General features: G+C 44.1%; 1 protein-coding gene across 2 annotated transcripts in view; it reads right to left on the reverse strand.

The window, feature by feature from the left end:
* Positions 1-20,490, reverse strand: part of PDE8A (phosphodiesterase 8A) — a gene marked incomplete at both ends in the record, with an annotated part of 70,449 nt that overhangs the window by 26,236 nt on the left and 23,723 nt on the right. The window contains 5 exons of one of the 2 annotated variants that reach the window (XM_080692201.1): positions 3,167-3,209; positions 3,514-3,565; positions 5,737-5,822; positions 13,596-13,733; positions 16,632-16,710. In XM_080692201.1, the coding sequence (XP_080548327.1) occupies positions 3,167-3,209; positions 3,514-3,565; positions 5,737-5,822; positions 13,596-13,733; positions 16,632-16,710 (398 nt within the window). The remainder of the gene's footprint in view (positions 1-3,166; positions 3,210-3,513; positions 3,566-5,736; positions 5,823-13,595; positions 13,734-16,631; positions 16,711-20,490) is intronic. The other variant, XM_080692202.1, reaches the window with a different exon arrangement.

Here is a 20,490-nt window from a genome sequence, read left to right on the forward strand (position 1 = left end):
AAACAGGTTCTAAGTTGTGAAGGGCCTCACTAAGTAGCCAAGGCTGTCTGTGAACTGTGATCCTCCGGTCTCAGCCTCCCAAATGCTGGGATTACAAGTGCGCGTCACCATGCCCGGCTTCTTAGCTTTGGTTTTTTTTTTTATTTTTTTATTTTGAAACAGGGTCTACTAAGTTGTTCCAGGCCTTCCTAAGTAGCCCAGGTAGGCCACAAACTTGCAATCCTTCCATCTCAGCTTATCAGGTACTTGGATTACAGGTGTGTGCCACCATGCCTGGCAATGGGAAATTTTTGATCCTCATTCACCCTTGTCCCAAAGGAGAAAAAAAGAAACTTTTCTTTATAATACAAGCCCTAAAATATCCAAGGAGAATGAGTGTTCTTCCCTTTCCTAGAGCAGTGTGAAGAACGCCGCCTGGGGTGCATTTGAAGACCAGCTTACCTTTTCCCCTCTGGGCTTGTCTTTGATTCCTCTCTGGCCCTGACCTCATGCCAATCACTGACCAGGCAAACCTGGCCATCTTGCCTGCCCCTCCTCTGTACCCCTGCTGGGAACCCCGTGGGGCCGGGGCCTGTGGGTCACCCATGTATCCCCATTTCACAGGCAAGGAAATGGAGGCACACTGAAGGTACACATGGCCAGTGGCACTCCAGCTGGTCCTTCCTGTGCCGGAGAGGAGCTTCTCCACCGCTGGTTCTCCCCTGGCCTCCTCCCTGCTCGCAGGCCCTCAGTGCTCCCTTTGCCCCGTCAAGAAGCTTCTTCACTGGCTCTCTGCTGCTCTTCTCTGTGGGCACTGACGGTGAACTTGTTAAGGTCACTGGTGACCTGCATTGCAAGTCACTAACTCCAAAGGCCACAGCTCAGTTCCTACCTGACCAGACATAACTAATCCCTCTTCCCAGATACTCCTGCTTGCAGAACCCACACTCCTGGTTTTCCTTCTGCCGCTCTCACTGTCCTTCACAGGCTCCTTCAGGAGTCCCTATTCCTCAGTCCCCTGGTCTTTCCAAAGGTTCTACATTCAGCCCCTTTTCTCTTCTCAGTCAACACAGCCTCTTTCAAAAATCTCAGTCCTTCCTAAATGTTGTTTTTTTTTTTCCCCCCCTGTTTCTGGTACTGGGATTGAGCTCAAGGGCATTCTACTTCTGAGGCATACCTCCAGCCTGATTGACTGATTTGTGGTACTGAGGATTGAACCCCAGGGCATTCTACCTCCGAGCTACACCCCAGCCCTATTTTTTATTCCTTATTTTGGAACAAGGTCTCACTAAGTTGTGGAGGACCTAAGTAGCTGAGGCTGGCTGAGAACCTGTGATCTTCCTGTCTCAGCCTCCCAAGCCCTGGGATTACAAGCGTGTGCCACCACGCCCGTCTCTTCCTAAAGATTTAATTAATTCTCGTGTAGGTGTCTTATGCCAGGCCTCACTCCTGAGCTCCAGACCGGTAACTTAATGACTGCTGATCATTTACATTAGGATGTTCTTTAGGTACTGCAAGTGAACTTACTTACCTTTTTTCCAAATCTGCTCTCTATCCAAGGTCACAGAATAGCATTTACATTTTTTGCTTAAGGTAGAGACAAATCATCCATGACTTTTCCTTTATCTTTCTCTCCTTCAACTGGTCAACAAATCCATGGAGTCTGCCTGCTCAGCAGCTCCTTCATCTACTCGCTGCTCTCTGTCCTCGTTCAGACAACTCAGTATTCTCTCTGGGTCATAGCAGCCTCTCCTTTGGACTCACAGTGCCAACCTTGACCCCTTCAGCCCAATATCTACAGGTAGCCAAGTAAGTCTTCTAAACTATCATCTAGCCAGTCTCTCTCAATCAAAACACATCAACGGCGCATTGATCTTTAGTGTGAATCAAGTGTATAATTCACACTCCTTGGTAAGGCACCAGAGCCCTACTAGATCTAGTCTCCTTCTCTCCAGCAATCATCTCCCAAACCTCGTGGCTTGGTACAAACTGTTTGCTTAGAATATACCTCTCTCATGTCACCTGGCTAGCTCTTATCCTCTGAGGATGTAATTCAGGTGCTGTAAGCTTTGGGAAACCTTCCCTTGGTGTCTCCCCATATCACCCTAGCAGTGCGAGCTGTTGGCCTATTTATTGTCTTCCTTGACAACTGAGAACAACTTAAAGGCAGGGATAGTCCTTCCTAAGTAACCAGCATTGTACCTAGCATGTAATGGATGCCAGTAAATAGGTCTGCTTTTCCAAACAGCTGCACATTCTTGTACACAAATGAAATCAGTGTTTAAATGAACCACTGATTCTGGGGCACCCCTGTTCAAAATCATACAGGATCTCAGAGAATGACTGTGGCATTCAAGGACAGGCACCATCTGCTCCACTGCCTGCCTTTCATCTCTCACTGGTCTTTACCTTTGTGTGTACTGCATCAGCACAAAATGCACTGGCCTGTCTCTGGAGCAACCCTGAACCCTGCTCTTCCTGTCTGTGACATGACACTGTGCCCTCCCCATATACTTGATCCTTAGATGACACCTCTGCTTAACCACACACAGTCCCAAGTGTCTCCTGTCCCTGAGCTTGTGATAACTCACGTAAACACAGCTGTCTAGTAGGCTGGGCTGTGAACTTATTTCTGGTTGTTCATTCTGCTTCCTTTTACCCACTCAACAAGAATTTACTGGGTACTTTACTGTGTCAAGCTGGGATACACCCCCCCACACACACACACATCCACACACTGATTTTATTTTTCATTTGGAAACAAAAAAAAAAATCACTAAGTTGTTGAGAGCCTTGCTAAGTTGTTAAAGCTGGTTTCAAACCTGTGATCTTCCTGTCTCAGCCTTCCAACTACTGGGATTCTAAGTGTGTGCCACGATGTCCAGCTAAACTCTATCTTTTCAGTATAGAAATATTAGTAGCATTTTTGGCCCACTGGGTAAATCCAGGGAACTCGGGGGAAGCACTGGTTCCCTGGCATCTGAGTTGACCAGTTTTCTCCCCACGGGTCCAAGACCACCAGGGTACTGTCAGATGCCCACAAGCACTCAGATCCTTTGACTCCTCAACTACCCTGGGTCTGCCATGGTGCCAGAAAACAAAGTCTCACTCCAGGCAGGATTGTCAGAGGAAAGATTTTTTTCCCCTCCAAAAGCTCAACCCTAAAAATGAATGTAGGGCACCTTACCTGATGGAATGTCAGATGATACACATTCAGGTAGTTTCTCAGCCTAAAAATGAATTTTAAGGTCATTAGTTCTAGCCAGGTGGGGCAGCGCATACTTGTAATCCTAGAACTTGGGAGGCTGAGACAGGAAGATGGCAGGTTTAAGGACAGCCTCAGCAATTTAGTGAGGCGCTCATCAACTAGTGAGACCCTGTTTCCAAAAATGATATAAAATCAGGCTAGGGGTGTAGCTCAGGGACTCCAGGTTCAATTCCCAGTACCCCCACCAACACACACACATAAAAGTTCTGACCGCTTGGGAATCCTGCTGGGCTGACCCTGGGATTCCAGGGCTCTTCTTTACATACCTTACTGTTGCTGGTGGACACCTTGATAATGGACACATAGTGTCTAATTTTTCTGCAAGTAGAAAACAATGCATTATTTCTCTTCTGACTAATTGAAGGACATGGTGTTAAATTTTTTCTTTTCTTTTTTTTTTTTGTGGATCTGGGGATGGAACCCAGAGTCTTTTGACCTCCAAGCTACACCCCCTGCCCAATTTTTTATTCTTTATTTTGAAACAGGGTCTCATCGAGTTGCGGAGGGCCTCACTAAGTAGCTGAGGCTGTCCACGAACTGCGATCCTCCAGTCTTAGCCTCCCAAATGCTGGGATTACAAGCGTGCGCCACCACGCCTGGCTTTAAATTTTCATTATGAAAAGAGCTGTTCTCTTTCATAGTACCCAAAATGCTTTGAGAAGACAATTTCTTTCTTTCTTTCTTTTTTTTTTTTTTTTTTTTTTTTTTGTGGCCAAGGCCACTAGTACATGAAAGAGAGTTTGCAAACATCTTCTGTTATCTCTGGAAAAAAGAAGTAACTTCAGTAAAACAACAAAATTCTTCCCTCAGTTGTCACAACAGACAATAAATATATATGCTTTAAAAGAGCCTTTGGTTTCCTACTGTGCGGCTGCTTTTACAACCCTTTTATACAGAGACTCTTCCTTGAGCTCTGACAACCTGCTCCGTCTGTCACTCATGGGAGCAGCCACAGACCACACTGGGGCCGAGGCGCCTGCTGACCTCAACCAGCCAGCCATCTAAAACAAAGCACTGAGGACTGAGCTCAGAAGCTGCTGACTCTTCCCCCATCTATTTATTGTTCCTTCAGTTTTTTTTCACTTTTTTCCCCTTGATAATCAAATCCCTATACACTTATCACAAAAAATTTGGAAAGGACATAAAAGGGCAAAGAATCAGAACAGAGAGCCCACAGAGACCCATCTCCCTGAGGCAATCGCCAACTGGCAGCAAGGCCTGGTGACTAGGCACGTGAACTGTACACTCAGCACGCAGCTGCACCCGGCGCCGCCATGAACGGCACCCGAGCCAGGGTCAGACACCGGACCTCTCTAGCCTCAGTTTCTTCATCTGTTAAATGGAGATGATCACACTGCTGACCTCACAGGGCTGCAGTGAGGATATGAGGCGCCCACCAGGCTAAGGGTCCTGGCAGGCAGCGCAGGGAGCAGCTGAGGCTCTGCAGAGGCCATTGCCACACTTCTCCATTTTTTTCCTTTCCTACTCATGAATATTCTATCATTCATATTCATAATTTTCTACTTTCTATATTATCTCAGGTTCTTAGAGAAACCATCTGAATTCTTTTCTTTTTCTCTTTGCAATGCCTGGAGGATTGAACCCTGAGCTTTGTGCATGCTAGGCAAGCATCTACCACCAAGCTACATCCCCAGCCCCTAGGCTACTGTTTTTCTGGCTCCTAATATACACTGATTTCCGGTCTATAGTTGCATCTGCAACTGTACATAAGAATTTCCATAATTGCTAGTGTTCAAAATATATATTTTTTGGTGGTGGAACCAAGAGGCTTTCTACCTCCGGGCTATACTCCCAGACCTATTTTATATTTTATTTGGAAGCAGGGTCTCACTAAGTTGCTGAGAGCCTAAGTAGCTGAGGCTGGCTTTGAACCGGCGCAGTCCTCCTGTCTCAGCCTCCCAAGAGCGGGGATTACAAGCGTGCGCCACCACGCCCGGCCAAAATATTTTTATCTAATTTGATAGGCCCTTACAGAAACAGTGCATAAGCTATATCAAATTAATTCAAAATCTTTTAAATGTAGGGATCCTGCAGGTCAGCACTCGTATCAATCGTTTTTAAAAAACTGATATTCTGGCCAGGTGTGGTAGTGCATGCCTATAATCCCAGCCAAAGTTCCACGCTCCACCTATCAACAATTCAGCAAGACTCTGTCTTAAAAAATAAAAAGAGCTAGGGATGTGGCTCAGTGTTAATGCGCCCTGGATTCAATCCTGAGTACGACAGAAACAAAAGCTCCAACATTCTAAGAATAAATACTTCAGCATCTCAGTGCACACATGCAACTTAAAAAAGGATGTCAAAGTCTTAGTTCTCGACACCTGAAATGCGATTCTGTGAGGCCTCTGGCTCTCTCACAAGCCTTTAAAACTCCTGTAAGCAGTTCTGAGCTTACTTAAGTATTCAAAGCAAATTTTGCAATGAATCCAAACATGGAATGCTAATGAAGTATTTTCTCCCCCACTTACCCTCCCTGTCCAATGACAGGTATTATCTTCACATTTTGTTGTAAATTATCTCCTTTCTTTTTGGAATAGTAAATTCCTTGCCACTCCTATAAATAGAACATTAGTATCATTATACTTGATGTTCAAAGTTCAGTCCAAAAACATTTTCCACTGAATCACTTACCATTGCTCAAGCAATTAGGATAAAAAATGGTCCCAATCCCAAACCTTATTTCAGGTCATCTAACCATTCCCCCTTAACCGCCAAACTCTGCCTCCTCCTGAGCTGCTGACAGGTAGAGTCCGTCTAAGTGGCTGTGTCTTCAGTGATCCTCGGTTGGTGAGGCGCCTGGGGCTCAGGGGTGAAAAGCCCTCACTGTAGCACACAGCTGCCTCTTCCTAGCTCCACGTGCTGCATTGGAGGAGGGAGCTGGGCCTTGGTTTTAGTCCCTACAGCTAGGCTGGGAATGATGAGTAACAGCCAGGACTGGGCTCAGGTAGCACAAACCTAGAGATGAAATGGCATTGGTTGTTCTCTCCTGATCAGAGAGAACTGCAAAGTCTTTCAGGAGGGAAGTGTAGTCCCTTGAGCAGGCCTGTGTGGCATGATAAGGATCTTGGGGTGATAAGGAGAGCCAGGAATGGAGCTGGTCTCAACCACATCCTTAAAAGTTCTGGATCCCCCCAAGAAGTGACCCTCAAGCTAAGAAAATCCCTAAAATTTATTGTAGGCCACTGAACTTTTAGGGTGCTGCTACACAAATTTCTTGACTTCCAGTGTCCCTCAAGACATACAGCTGGCCTCAGTGGGAAGTGAACCACCATGGAAGCTTTGGTGCCTTAGCTGAAGTCTCCTATCCAGACTCTTAAACAAGGTCAATTCTGAAATATACACTTGGGGCATGGCTGCCTGTATACAGATGCCAAAGGTAAGATCTCATCTTTAGATAATCATGAGAAAGTGCATTAAAAAGAAGGCAAGATTCTTTGATAGAAGTTAAGGCTGACTGCTAATGTTACCAGACACAATTCTGCAAATAATGAACACCAAAAAAGCCAGAAACAGCCAGAGAGGCCAGCTCCATGCTTATTTTGCATGGAAGCAGAAGAGAGGGTAGAGCCAGGCCCTGGTGGTGCACGCTTGTAACCTCAGACTTGGGAGGCTGACGGGGATCTCAGGTTTGCAGAGCCTCAGCAACTTAGTGAGGCTCTCTGCAACTTAGTGAAACCCTGTTTAAAAAAAAATTGGGTTGGGAGTATAGCTTGGAGATAGAATGCCCATGGGTTTCATCCCAGTACCACACACACACACACACACACACACACACACACACACACACGGGGGGGGGGGATGTGTGTGGGGGCCTCACTCAATATACTTCTGAAAGCATCTCCATCTAGAGAGGCCTGTTCCCTGAACTAGCAAAGGTTAAACAGATCCCAAGGCAGGAAGAAGCAGGCTCTTCTCTGTATCCTTGGACATAGCTGTCCATCTTAGAAGCAGACAGGTCTAAGAGTTACTTTTTTTTTTTTTTTAGGTACTGGGGATGGAACCCAGGGGCATTGTACCTCTAAGCTACACCCCCAACCCTATATTTTTAGTCTATTTTTAATTTTTTTGGTGGTACTGGGGTTCCGGGAAACCCTTCTACCACTGGGCTACACTTCCAGACCTATTTTATACTTTTTTAAATTTGGAAACAGAGTGTCTTAAGCCAGTGTGGCTGGCTTCAAACCTGCGCAATCCTCCTATCTCCATCTCCCAAGCATGGGGATTACAAGCATGTGACACCACACCCGGTGTCTTTTTATTTTTTGAAACAGGGTCTCAATGAGTTGCGAAGGGCCTTGCTAAGTAGCTGAGGCTGACTGCGAACCGTGATCCTCTGGTCTCCACCTCCTGAATGCTGGGATTACAAGCGTGCACCACCATGCCTGGCTAGAAGTTACTTTTGAAATTCACTCTCAAAGGCATTGGATGTGGTGATATTTACACCACTATATGAATTTATTAAAACCAATTAATTGTATTTTTTTTGCAATATTGGAGATTGAACCCAGGGGCACTTTACTCCAAACTGCATCCCCAGCCCTATTTTATTTTATTTTGAAACAGGGTCTCACTAGGTTGATGAGAGTTTCACTACTTGCTGAGGCTATCCTTGAACCTGTGATCCTCCTGTCTGTCTCCTAAGTATTGGGACTTAGTACAGGTGTGTGCCACCATGCCCTGCTGAATTTTATACCTTAAATGAGCAAATATTTAAAAAGAACAGAGAGAAAGAAAGAAATATACAAGAGACCAATTTGATCAAACAGACAACACTTTAAAAAATGTATTCAGGATTATCTTCTCTAGGCCTTTCTGAATAAATAAGCAGTTGACAGATCCTGAGCCAAAGTATTATAGGCCTTGACAGACAGATCCTGAGCCAAAGTATTATAGGCCTTGACAGCCAAAGCACCACAGTCCACCCAAAGGAAAAGGATGATTCTGCCAGAAACTTGGCTTGGGTGACAGTTTCCTCTAAGTTTTCCAGTTGACAAGAGAAACAAAAATATTTACTTAGTATAAGTCATATTTACTTATCATAAATAAATACATACCATGAGTATCAGAAGTTTTAGGTCCCAAGAATAGTAACAGTACTACCTGAGAACACTGTCATAAGGATTTTGTTGAGTAATGCACATATGCTTTTAGCAGTCCTGATACATGGCAAACATTCGGTAACAGGCCCATATCACAGGTACAGGTGGCTTTGCACAGGCCCCTCCATGTGAACTCTGCAGCAGAGCAGTAAGGCTCATGCCTCCTTTCTGTCCAGTATAAATCAGGCACTAAGCTGGGCTTCTCTGGCTACTGATGCAGTCTCTCTTGGCACTCACTGCCTTGAGAACTGAGTCATCGTCATCCAGCTGTCCTATTCCCAGGGGCAGCATGGTGCTTGCAAATGGTAAACAAGGAACACTTGGGGCTTTTATTTACTGAATGGCCAAGGTCAACTATAGAACCTTGGCCATCAGGCTAAGGAATCTGTGCTCTACACTGAAGGAGAAACATGACAAAATAACTTAGTAAGACTAACCATGCACTAGTGTAGGTTGAATGAGTGAAGGTGAAGAATCCTGAGACAAGGAGACCTGACTGGACTCAGGCACCATAATTCCAGTTGTTTCCAGATACGCAAATGCAAGGGCAACATTAATCAGAGACAGGGATGTATTTGACTGAGGAGATCAAAGGGCAGGGAGGAACTAAAAATTCCAGAGCTGGGCATGGTGGTGTATCCTTGTAATCCCAGTACTTGGGAGGCTGAGACAGGAAGATCACAAATTCATGGCCAGCCTCAGCAATTTAGTGAGGCCATCTACAACTTAGTGAGACCGTGTTTCAAAATAAAGAATAAAATGGGGCTGGGGGTATAGCTCAGAGGTAGATTGTGCCTGGGTTCCATTCCTAGTACCACCACCCCTGAAAAAAAAAATCATTCCAGGAATCTAGGCCAAGGCAATTGAGGATGGTCCATGAGCAGAGGGCAGAGGCAGGAAGAGACACTGGGATTTGGGGGAATGAGAGAAAAATCACTGTTAAGAATTTAATACAAAGCTGGGCATGGTGGCACACGCTTGTAATCCCCGCACTTGGGAGGCTGAGACAGGAGGATCGCATGGGTTCAAAGCCAGCCTCAGCTACTTAGTAAGGCTCTCAGCAACTTAGTGAGACCCTGTTTCCAAATAAAATATAAAGAAGGTCTGGGAGTGTAGCCCGGAGGTAGAAAGCCTCTGGGTTCCACCCCCAGTACCACCAAAAAAAAAAAAAAAAAAAAAAATTTAATACAAGCCAGGTATGGTGGTGCACACTTGTAATACCAGGACTTGGGAGGCTGAGATGGGAGGATTGCAGGTTTATGGCCAGCCTCAGCTACTTAGTGAGACCTTCCACAACTTAGGGAAACCCTGTTTCAATATAAAAGGGCTGGGGGTTGGTTCAGAGGTAGAATGCCCCTAGGTTCAATCCCCAGTACTGAAAAAAAAAAAAAAGAATTTAATCCAACATAGTAGTGCACACCTGTAATCTCAGTGCAGAACAATCACAGGTTTGAGGCTGACAGCAGCAATTTAGCAAGGCCCTCTGCCCTGTTTCAAAATATCTTAAAGAAGCTGGGCATGGGCACACACTTGTAATTCCAGTACTCAGGAGGCTGACACAGGAGGACCACAGGTTTGAAGCCAGCCTTGGCAGTTTAGCAAGACCCCTGCAACTTGGCTGAGATTCTGTTTCCAAATAAGAAATTTGGTTGGGCTGGGGTGTAGCTCAGATGTGGAACACCCCTGGATTCAAGCACCAGTACTGCAAAATTAAATACATTTTTATTTATTTAATAAATGTATTTAGCTGGGTTTGGTGTGCATGCTTATAATCCCAGTACTCAGGAAGCTAAGACAAGGAGGATCACAGATTTGAGGACAGCCTCAGCAAACAGTGAGACTTTCATCAACCTAGTGAGACCTTGTTTCAAAATAAAAAAATAAAATAGGACTGGGGGTGTAGCTCGGAGGCAGAATGCTCCTAGGTTCACTCTCTAGTCTACAAAAGTAAATAAACTTAAAAAACTATAAAACTAAGTAAAAACAAGACACAACTGGCAGTGCAGCTCAGAGGTAGAATGTCCCTAGGTTCAATCCCCAGCACACACCCCCACACATCAAAAAAAGGCAAATGACAATTTAAATTCAAAGTGACAATAGAAGAGATGTCTGTTGAGGGGCTGAGAGGCACCTGCAGGAGTGAAGGTCAGAATCTAGGTAAGGCTGGGAGGAAACAGAGTAGCAAAGGGGAGTGGTCAGGGGGAAAGATGGAGTCACAGGAGACGAGGGCCAAAGTTTGAAAAGCCAGTGGGTCCGCAGCTGTCCGCCACTGCCATAGGCAAGTAAAGGAGCAGCCAACAAAGGGGAAAGACTCATGTAAGGCTTCGGTATCTGAGCAGACAGGAGACCACAGGGCACAGAACCCTGAGAGGGGAATAATGGACAAGAGTCAAGGACAGAATCAGGGATGCAAAGAAGCATAATGGGCTCAGAATCAAGAGTGTCAGTGCTATGATATTCTCTCAACAGCATCAACCTTTCTCCTCTAGCCCCAGGGCATCCAACACAGAAAGTCAGCACCTAGAATGGGATGCTGCAGGGCCCACGACCTTGGCCACCTGATCACTTGCTGAGCCCAACCTGCCATGCTAGTCGCCAGCTCTGCCACTGACCCTAGCACTAGGGCTCCAAAAACTCTACTCCCTGGAGAGGCTGAATCAGAAGAACTGTCTATCCCTTTACCTTCCTCTTGGGGAATCTAAGGGGCCTGGCCTGGCCTGCTACAGCGCTGCCAGTAGACATGCAGAGAGCTGACCTTTTCACTTTCCCCAAGAACCCTGAATATACAGTACAAATGCACGGACAGACTCCTTTTAGAAATAAAGCAGTATGGGACAAGTAATATGATAATATTCCCTAGTCTTTGCTCTCAGCTACTATTCAAGTTTGAGGCCCTCTGTACCTGGTACACAGAAACAGAAGCAAGATGCTGCTTGACAGACCTGAGACATCTCAGGGCTTATAGCTAATCCACTGCCCCATTCCTCGTCTCCATTTGCCTTCTCAGAGAGAGGGACATGGATGTCTAGGGATAGACATGATAGCTCACACCCACAAAACCACAGCTGATCCAGTGGACGGAATGCTATGGCCGAGCCCCCTCCCCAGCTGCTGCAGTCTGGGAGGACTGCTGCTCTACAGCCTTCCTGAGGGCGCCCTTCTCAGCCACAGAAGGGAATGAGCCATCCAGAGTATGCCTAAGAACCCTAGGATCCCTTCATCCATTTCAACCTCCATTTCTTCCCCGCAGAAGTCCCTTCACTCCTTCTAGTAAGAAAAACACCATGCTGGACAGAAAAGCTGAAGGCAAACAGGACTAGAACAGGACTCGCTTTCGTCATTTTAGCTCCATGCACCACCTGCCCTTGCAGCCAGCCTGCTCTTTCCTTATTCTCTGTTCAAAGCTAATTCAAGCTATCTTGTGTGCATTCACAGAGCCACAAGAAAAGTCAAGAGAAACACGTCCATTCATGGCATCTTTAAAGGGCCCAAGCCAAGTTGGGATAAGTGTCTCAGAATACTTTGCCTGATGGTAGGCGGCAATCTTATGCCATGGGACTGGCACAGGCCAAATGGCAAGAGAGGACATCATTTTCCCTGGGGCCTCCACAGGTCACTAATCCTGTAAATGGTTCAAATAATCAGATGAACAGTCCCTACTCAGCTTTGAAAAGGGAAGAAAAGTCTAGCACAAAGGACCAAAAATGACAGAAGGAGTGACCTTTCTTGTTTTAAGCCTGGTGACAGTGAGGCACTGTCAGAGGACATATGCAGAAGAAGATGTGATTTTTTCAGACAGAGCTGGCTTTATCCTGCCAGCTCCTCCATCTCCTCCATCCCATGATTATTGCACATTATTATTATTACTATTACATATTATCATTACACATTACTGTGCAATGATTTCTTCCATCTGTTTCCAAGTCTGGAAAATGAACTTTATAAAGCAAGAACTCATATTCTGCTCTTCTTTCTATGCTAGAATCCAGCACTGTGCCTGACACGCGGCAGTCATTTAAAAGGTATCAATGAACAACTGAGGCTTACAGAATTGCTGGGTTCAGATGTGCTCTACGAATATGCTGCCTCATTAGTAAAACCATTCCCCAGAACCATGCGCCAACATCTACCACTCAGTTCAGGAGGCTGAGATCGAAGGATCGTGGTTTGCAAACAGCCTCAGCTACTTAGCGAGGCCCTTCACAACTCAGTGATACCCTGTTTCAAAAAATTAAAAAAGACTAAAAAAAAAAAAAAAAAAGGGCTGGGGATGTAGCTCGGAGGTACAATGCCCCTGGGTTCCATCCTCAGTACCACAAAAAAGAAGAAGAGGAAGAAGAAGAAGGAGAAGAAGAAGGAGAAGAAGAAGGAGAAGAAGGAGAAGAAGGAGAAGAAGAAGGAGGAGGAGGAGGAGGAGGAGGAGGAGGAGGAGGAGGAGGAGGAGAAGGAGGAGGAGGAGGAGGAGGAGGAGATGATGATGATGATTACCTATATGATCAACTTAGGAGGCGCCAGGCATGGTGGCGCACATTTGTAATCCCAACACTTGGGAGGCTGAGATAGGAGGATTGCAGGTTTGCAGCCAGCCTCTTAGTGAGGCCCTCCGCAACTTAGTCAGATCCTGTTTCAAAGTAAAGAATAACTGGGCGTGGTGACACAGGCTTGTAATCCAGTACTTAGGAGTCTGAGACAGGAGGATTACAGGTTCGCAGTCAGCTTCAGCTACTTAGTGAGGCCCTCTGCAACTTAGTGAGACCCTGTTTCAAAATAAAGAACAAAAAACAATGGGGCTGGGAGTGTAGCTCAGTGGTAGAATGCCCCTGGGTTCAATCCCTAGTACCACAAAAATATTTTAAAAAAGAATAAAAAATAGGGCTGAGGGTAGCTCAGAGGTAGAATGCCCCTGGGTTCCATCCCCAGTGCCTCAAAATAAAAATAAAAATAAAAATAAATAAATAAAAATCAACTTATTCACCTACCACAAAGATAAAAACAATGATTTTAAGTGTCAATTCAAGTTATGCTGCTTATTAGCTATCATATCACATGCTTTCTTGGCCTTAGTTTCGCATCTGTAAAATGGGGGTGATATCGAGGACCATCTTAACGACACTTACTTTCCAGAGCTGCCAGGGGAGTAACTGAGATGTCTTGAGAGCGCAGTGCTTAGGGAACACTGACCCTTCCTTAAAGATTAGGTCAAAGTGACAGGTGCTGACTCCACTTACCTTGCCTAACCTGATGCACGAGTTTAAAGTCTCCAGCAAGTCAGCCTTTTTTTCATTTATAGGCACTTCTGCTAACTCCTTCCCTATTAATTCACCTGCCTGATAGCCCATTGTTGTTTCAAATGCAGGATTCGCATACTGAGGAGAGACAAAAGAAATAACATTGAGTTAATTTTGAAAAGAGGAAGTCTTCCACATAAGCACCTGTTTTCCCCCCAGAAAGTCCAGAAGACTAAACTTCACCACAAGGCTCTAAAGCCACAGAATAGTTGGACCCCAGGATTCCAGAGCCCTGAGAAGAGTGCTATCTGGCTGGGCTTTCTACTGTGGCAGCAGGTCCACTCCAACTTCAGTAAGGGCATTTACTCCAGGACAAACCAGAGGCTGCTTACAACGAAAGAGAGCACCAGATTGGGATGTGAAAGACCCAGCTTCCACTCTCCTCTCTACATGTTGCTGGACTGAGCAAGTCACTGAGCCATGGAGTCCTGGTCTTCTCACCCAGATAAGGGGGATCAAACTCTTGTCTCTTTGATATGATTCAAATAAATAATGTGGGTGGAAAACAGGCTGTGAAGAAGGAAGTGTTTACAAATATAATGCTTTATGGTTAAATTTAAAAGAGGGCTGTAGGGAGCCAGGCGTGGTGGCGCACTCTTGTAATCCCAGTACTTGGGAGGCTGAGACAGGAGGCTTCAAGTTTGAGGCCAAGTTCAGCTACTTAGTGAGACCCTGTTTCAAAATAAAGAATAAAAAATGTCAGGCTTGGGGTGTAGCTAGACATAGAATGCCCCTGGGTTCAATCCCCAGTACTTCAAGGAAAAAAAAAGGGCCGTAAGGCAGTAAGAACATGCAGGAAAGCTGTGCCTGTGTCCTGGATGATGATGAAACAGTAGCTATATGACTTGTCAGAATCTATTCTCTTCGCTGACACTACAGCAAGCACGTCATACACATCAACTCCTTTGGTACTCAGAGCAGCCTTACGAAATGTAGGTTACTGTTATTAATACCATTCTCAAAGCCGGGCGTAGTGGCGCACACTTGTAATCCCAGCATTCGGGAGGCTGAGACCGTAGGATCACGGTTCGAGGACAGCCTCAGCTACTTAGTGAGGTCCTCTGCAACTCAGTGAGACCCTGTTTCAAACTAAAGAATAAAAAATAGGGCAGGGGGTGTAGCTCGGAGGTCAAATGCCCCTGGGTTCCATCCCCAGACCCGCAAAAAAAAAAAAAAAAAAAAAAAAAAACCATTCTCAGCCGGGTGTGATGGCGCACACTTGTAATCCCAGCACTCAGAGGCTGAGACAGGATTGCAGTTTGTGGACAGCCTCAGCTGCTTAGTGAGCTCCTTTGCAGCTCAGTGAGACCCTGTTTCAAAATAGAGAATAAAAAACAGGGCTGGAGGTGTAGCTCGAAGGTAGATGCCCTGGGTTTCATCCCAGTACCACAAAAAATTGTGTGTGTGTGTGTGTGTGTGTGTGTGTGTGTGTGTGTGTGTATCATTCTCATCTATAAAGATGAGAAAGCAGAGCCACCTGGATTAGAGAACTTGCCCAAAGTTGCTCAGTTGAGGCAGATGGACACTAAAGGCTATAGTCTCAACCACTGGTTTTGTTGCCTCTCAGAGCAACAGTTCCCAAATGTCAGCATCAACAATGGAGTCAAAGGTTAAAGTGAGGAATTTGGCTAGGTGTGGTGGTGTATGCCTCTAATCCCATTATTAGGGATGCTGAGACAGGAGGATTGCAGGTTCAAGACCAGCCTCAGCCAGTGAAGATTGTAAATAACCTAATGAGGCCCTGTTTCAAAATATATATAAAGCACTGGGCGTGGTGGCACATGCTTATAATCCCTGCGCTTGGGAGACCGAGACAGGAGGATCGCTCAGGTTCGAAGCCAGCCTTGCTGGCTTAAGAGACCCTGTTTCCAAATAAAAATATTTAAAAAAAAATAGGCCTGGGAGTGTAGCCCAGAGGTAGAAGGGCTTTCAGGAACCCCAGTATCACACACAAAAATTATATATATAATAAAAAGAGGGCTGGAGGTATAGCTCAGAGTTAAAATACCCCTGGATTCGATTCCCAGTACCATAAAAAATAAATACAATGAAGGACTGGGGTGCCCAGACATATAAGCAAAGTGAAGCCAATTTTTAGACAAAAGGATGTTTCTCTGACACAATTCCCTTTCTTGCTGTTACAGAAAGAATAAGCTGTGTTATCTTAAGTCACTAATACTAACATAAGCCTGCTTTGCTACTAATGGGTAGTAATTAGTAGGTCTCTTATTTTTGACATTTTTAGTTATTTCTAGTAAGGTTTGTACAAATGTAAACTACCTTCATCAACACTGAGAAAGGTATGAGAGCAGAAAAAGACAGCTGGCAGGCCTCACAGTCAGAGTCTTCCTCTGCAGTCCGCCCTTCCCAAGCAGCAATCCTTCTGAATACAGGGCTCCCCTTGCAGGGCGCAGTGGCACATGCCTATAACCTCAGCTGCTCAGGAGACTGAGGTGGGAGAATTGCAAGTTTGAGGCCAGCCTGGGCAATTTAGTGAAACACTGTCTCAAAATAAAAAAATATAAAAAGGGCTAGGAAAGCTGAGACAGGATAGCCTCAGGAGGTAGGTTCAGGAACAGCCTCAGCAAGTAGTGAGACGCTCATCAACCTAGCAAGACCCTGTTTCAAAATAAAAATACACACATTCACATACACTAGAGCTGGGAGATTAGCTCAGAGGTAGAACGCTCCTGGGTTCAATCCCCAGAACCACACATACAGGCCAGTAAGAAATAATGCAAATGTGGCATTTCTGTAAACACTTTCTAGCACTATAATAAATATTAGTATTTTTCTTATCTAGATGCCTTATTTTAAATTAAATATTTTATTGATTTTGTTCTCATGGTCCCCTAGGGAAAAAACTAGTCTCTTGAACTTCAAAAAGAAAAAATTATATGTTGAAAGGGTTCAATCCTAAAATGAGAACATATAAAACAAGAATTCCAGAAGGACAAAATTTCCCAAGTAACAAACCTGTATAATTCGGTCTTCACTTGTAATTTGAATTGCTTCTTGACTTTTCTCTAATGCTGTGAATACTGAGTTACAGGCCCTTTATGGGTAGAAACAAAAGTACTGATTAATATTAGTACTAGCAAATCTAATATGATCTTGGGTCTAACTTAGCTTATTTGTGTTTTTCTTAGATTTATAAAGGTAATCTATGTTCATTCAAGGAAAGGGAAAATATTTAAAGCATAAAGAAGACACCCTTTGCAGCCCTGGCCTTTGGACCGTCACCCCATCACTGTCGTGTCTGGCCTCCCAGTGGAAGAGGCAGTGGGCTAGGATCTAATTGCAGCTCTCGGCGGTTATGGAATCCTGGGCCAGTGTCTGAACCCCTAGAATGTCACTTCTCAATACTGAAGAGTCTGTGTCAGGATGAATGAGAGAACAGAATAAAAAATGCCATACAGAGTCTGGCAGAGAGGGGGCTGTCAACCATCTTGTAGCCTTAATGTTAAATTATTTTCACGAGAGCTGGGCATGGTGGTACACACTTGTAATCCCAGCATTTGGGAAGTTAAGACAGGAGGATGGTGGGTTCATGGCCAGCCTCAGCTACTTAGTGAGGCTCTTTGCAACTCAGTGAGACCCTTTTTAAAGATAAAGAATAAATAATAGGGCTGGGGGTGTAGCTTGGAGGTAGAATGCCCCTGGATTCCATCCTCAGTACTGCAATTAACAAAAAAAGAAATTACTTTCACAAAAGTGGGGATCTTTGCTCCCTGCTATACTGTGAGCATTTACCATGTCCTTAGTATATGAATATACCTTCTAATTATACAAGAAATGTTTTACTGACAAACATTAGAAAATATAGATAAATAAATAAGATAGGATGTCACTCCACTAGAATTAAAAAAAAAAAAGACAAGTAATAATGGCTGCTGGTAAGAAACCCTCACACACTGTTAGGGATATAAAGTAGTGCAGCCTTGTTTTTGGAAAATAGTCTGGAAGCTATTCAAATGATAAAACAGAATCACTATATGACTCATCTATTTCAATACTAGGAACCCAACAGAAATAAAAATATATATCCATACAAAAAACTTGTTCATTGCAGGGTTCTTTCTCCCCTTCCTTCCTTCCTTCCTTCCTTCCTTCCTTCCTTCCTTCCTCCCTCTTTCTTTCTTTCTTTCTTTCTTTCTTTCTTTCTTTCTTTCTTTCTTTCTTGTACTGGGAATGGAACCCAGGGGGCCTTCTACCTTCGGGCTACATTCCCAGACCTATTTTATATTTTATTAAGAAACAGGGTCTCACTAAGTTGCTGAGAGCCTCTCTCAGTAGCTGAGGCTGGCTTTGAACCCGTGCAATCCTCCTGTCTCAGCCTCCCAAGCGCTGGGATTACAAGCCTGTGCCACCACACCTGGCTTATCCGCAGCATTATTTCTTATAGTCAACAAGTATAAACAGCCCAAATGGCCATCAGTGAAGAATGAATAAGTAAAATATGGTATGTCTATAATGCAATATTGTGCAGACATAAAAACATGAAGTCCTGGTACATATATAAGTATATACAGACACACACATAGTGCCATTAGTAATTGTGTATGTGTGGTTTTTTTTTTTTTGTGTGTGTGTGTGTGATGGCATGAACGAATCTTGAAAACAGTATTTTTAAGTGAGAGAAGCCAGTCACACAGGACAGCATATTATATGATTCTACTTACATGAAATGTCCAGAACAAGCCAGGTGTGGTGGCGCAGGATTGTAATCTCAGTACTTGGGAGCCTGAGACAGGAGGAGAGCAGGTTCGAGAACAGCCTCAGCAAGTAGTGAGGTCCTTAGCAAATAAGTGAGACCCTGTTTCAAAATAAGGAATAAAAAATTGGGTTGGGAGTGTAGCTTGGAAGTAGAATACCCCTGGGTTCAACCCCCAGTTCCACAAACAAACTAACAAACAAGTGAAATCAAAACATCTGAAATTCCAACACTTAGACATATCAACTGGTATTCCAGCTACGGTCTAATATAAATATGTGTAATTATATACATACATTTATAAAAACAATTATAAGCTGTAGTTTTATAATATGCTCTTCTCATTAAATAACATATATTAATATCTCTCTGTATCAGCAATTACAGTTCTTCATCATCACTCGTTTTGTTCTGGCAGTACTGGGGACTGAGCCCAGGGCCTCGCACATGCTAGGCAAGTGCTAAGGTACATCGACTAAGGTATATCCCCAGAATTTTTATTTTGAGACAGGGTCTCACTAATTTGCTAGCTTGCCCTCAAACTTGAGATCCTCCTGCCTTAGCCTCCCAAGTAGATGAAATTAAAAACATATGCCACACACCTGGCTTATCATCATTTTAAATAATCATATTCTATGGTATGTTTATACCACAATTTATTCAACAAATCCCCTATAATTAAATACATTCATTACTTCTGGGTTTTTCCCCCCTTGTCTAAAGGATCTTGCAAACAATTACTAGACAGTTCTCTTGCCTCAGAAGTTAAAAAAGGCTGCTTTTTCATAAAATGCAGATAATAAGTAAATTGCAAACTTTACGAATAATAATGGCCTAGACAGGCATGGTGGTAATGCCTATAATCCCAGTACTTGGGAGGCTGAGGCCAGAAGATTGCAGGTTCAAGGCCATTTTCAGCAACTTCATGAGATTCTCAGCAACTTAGTAAGACCCTGTTTCAAAACAGAAATAAAAATAGGTCTGGGGTTACAGCTCAGAGGTAGAATGCCCCTGGGTTCAATCCTCAGTACCACATTAAAAAAAAAGAAGAAGAATGGCCAGGTAAAATGGCACATACCTGTAATCCTAGCTACTCCAGAGGCTAAGGCAGGGAGATCACAAGTTTTATTTATTTATTTAAATTTAATTTTTATTTTTTAAATAAGTGGAACATATTGAGAGTGGTATACATTTACATTGTGCTTCATGCCCTTCCCCCTCCTTTCTCCTCCCCCCCAATAGAGAGTGTCCAGGTTAATCATGTTGCATTTATGCTATTACACATATTCCTATGTAGCTCCTCCATTGAACAACCTCAGCTTTCTTCCTCTCCTATCCTTCCGTTCAAGCTTTGCTGAGATTTCCCCTCCATCGTCTGGAATCCCTCTGGTATTACCACTACTCCCTAGCTTGAACATATTAGAGAAAACATATGTCCCTTTTCTTTCTGTGCTTGACTAATCTCACTTAACATAATGTTCTCTAGTTCCTTCCATCTTCTTGCAAATACTATTATTTTATTTTTCTTTATAGCTGAATAGAATTCTATTGTGTGTATTTCCCATAATTTTGCAATCCATTCATCTGTTGATGGAGATCTAGGTTGGTTCCATATTTTGGCTATTACAAACTGTGCTGCTATGAACATGGGTATGCATATGTTAACGCAGTTCTCTGATTTCAACCCCTTTGGAAAGATACCCAGGAGTGGTATAGCCGGATCAAATGGTGGATCTATTGCCAGTTTTCTAAGGAATCTCCATACTGATCCCCATAGTGGCTGAACTACTTTGCACTCCCACCAACTGTGTAAAAGAGTTCCTCTTTCCCCACATCCTCGCCAGCAATTGTTGTTGTTTGATTTCTTTATGTTTGCCACTCTGATTGGGGTTAGATGGAATCTCAGCATAGTTTTGATTTGCATCTCCCTGATGACTAGTGATGCTGAACATCTTTTCATGTGAGATCACAAGTTTTAGGCCAGCCTGGGCAACTTAGTGAGACCCCGTCTCAAAATAAATTAAAAAGGCTTAGTGGTAGCTAGTGTTTGGCCCTGGGTTCAATCCCCAGTACTGTAAAAACAAACACACACAATTTTTGGTATTACTAAACTCTCTTTGC

This window comes from Muscardinus avellanarius, assembly GCF_963383645.1.
Source record: "Muscardinus avellanarius genome assembly, chromosome: 3".
NCBI classification, from domain to species: Eukaryota; Metazoa; Chordata; class Mammalia; order Rodentia; family Gliridae; genus Muscardinus; species Muscardinus avellanarius.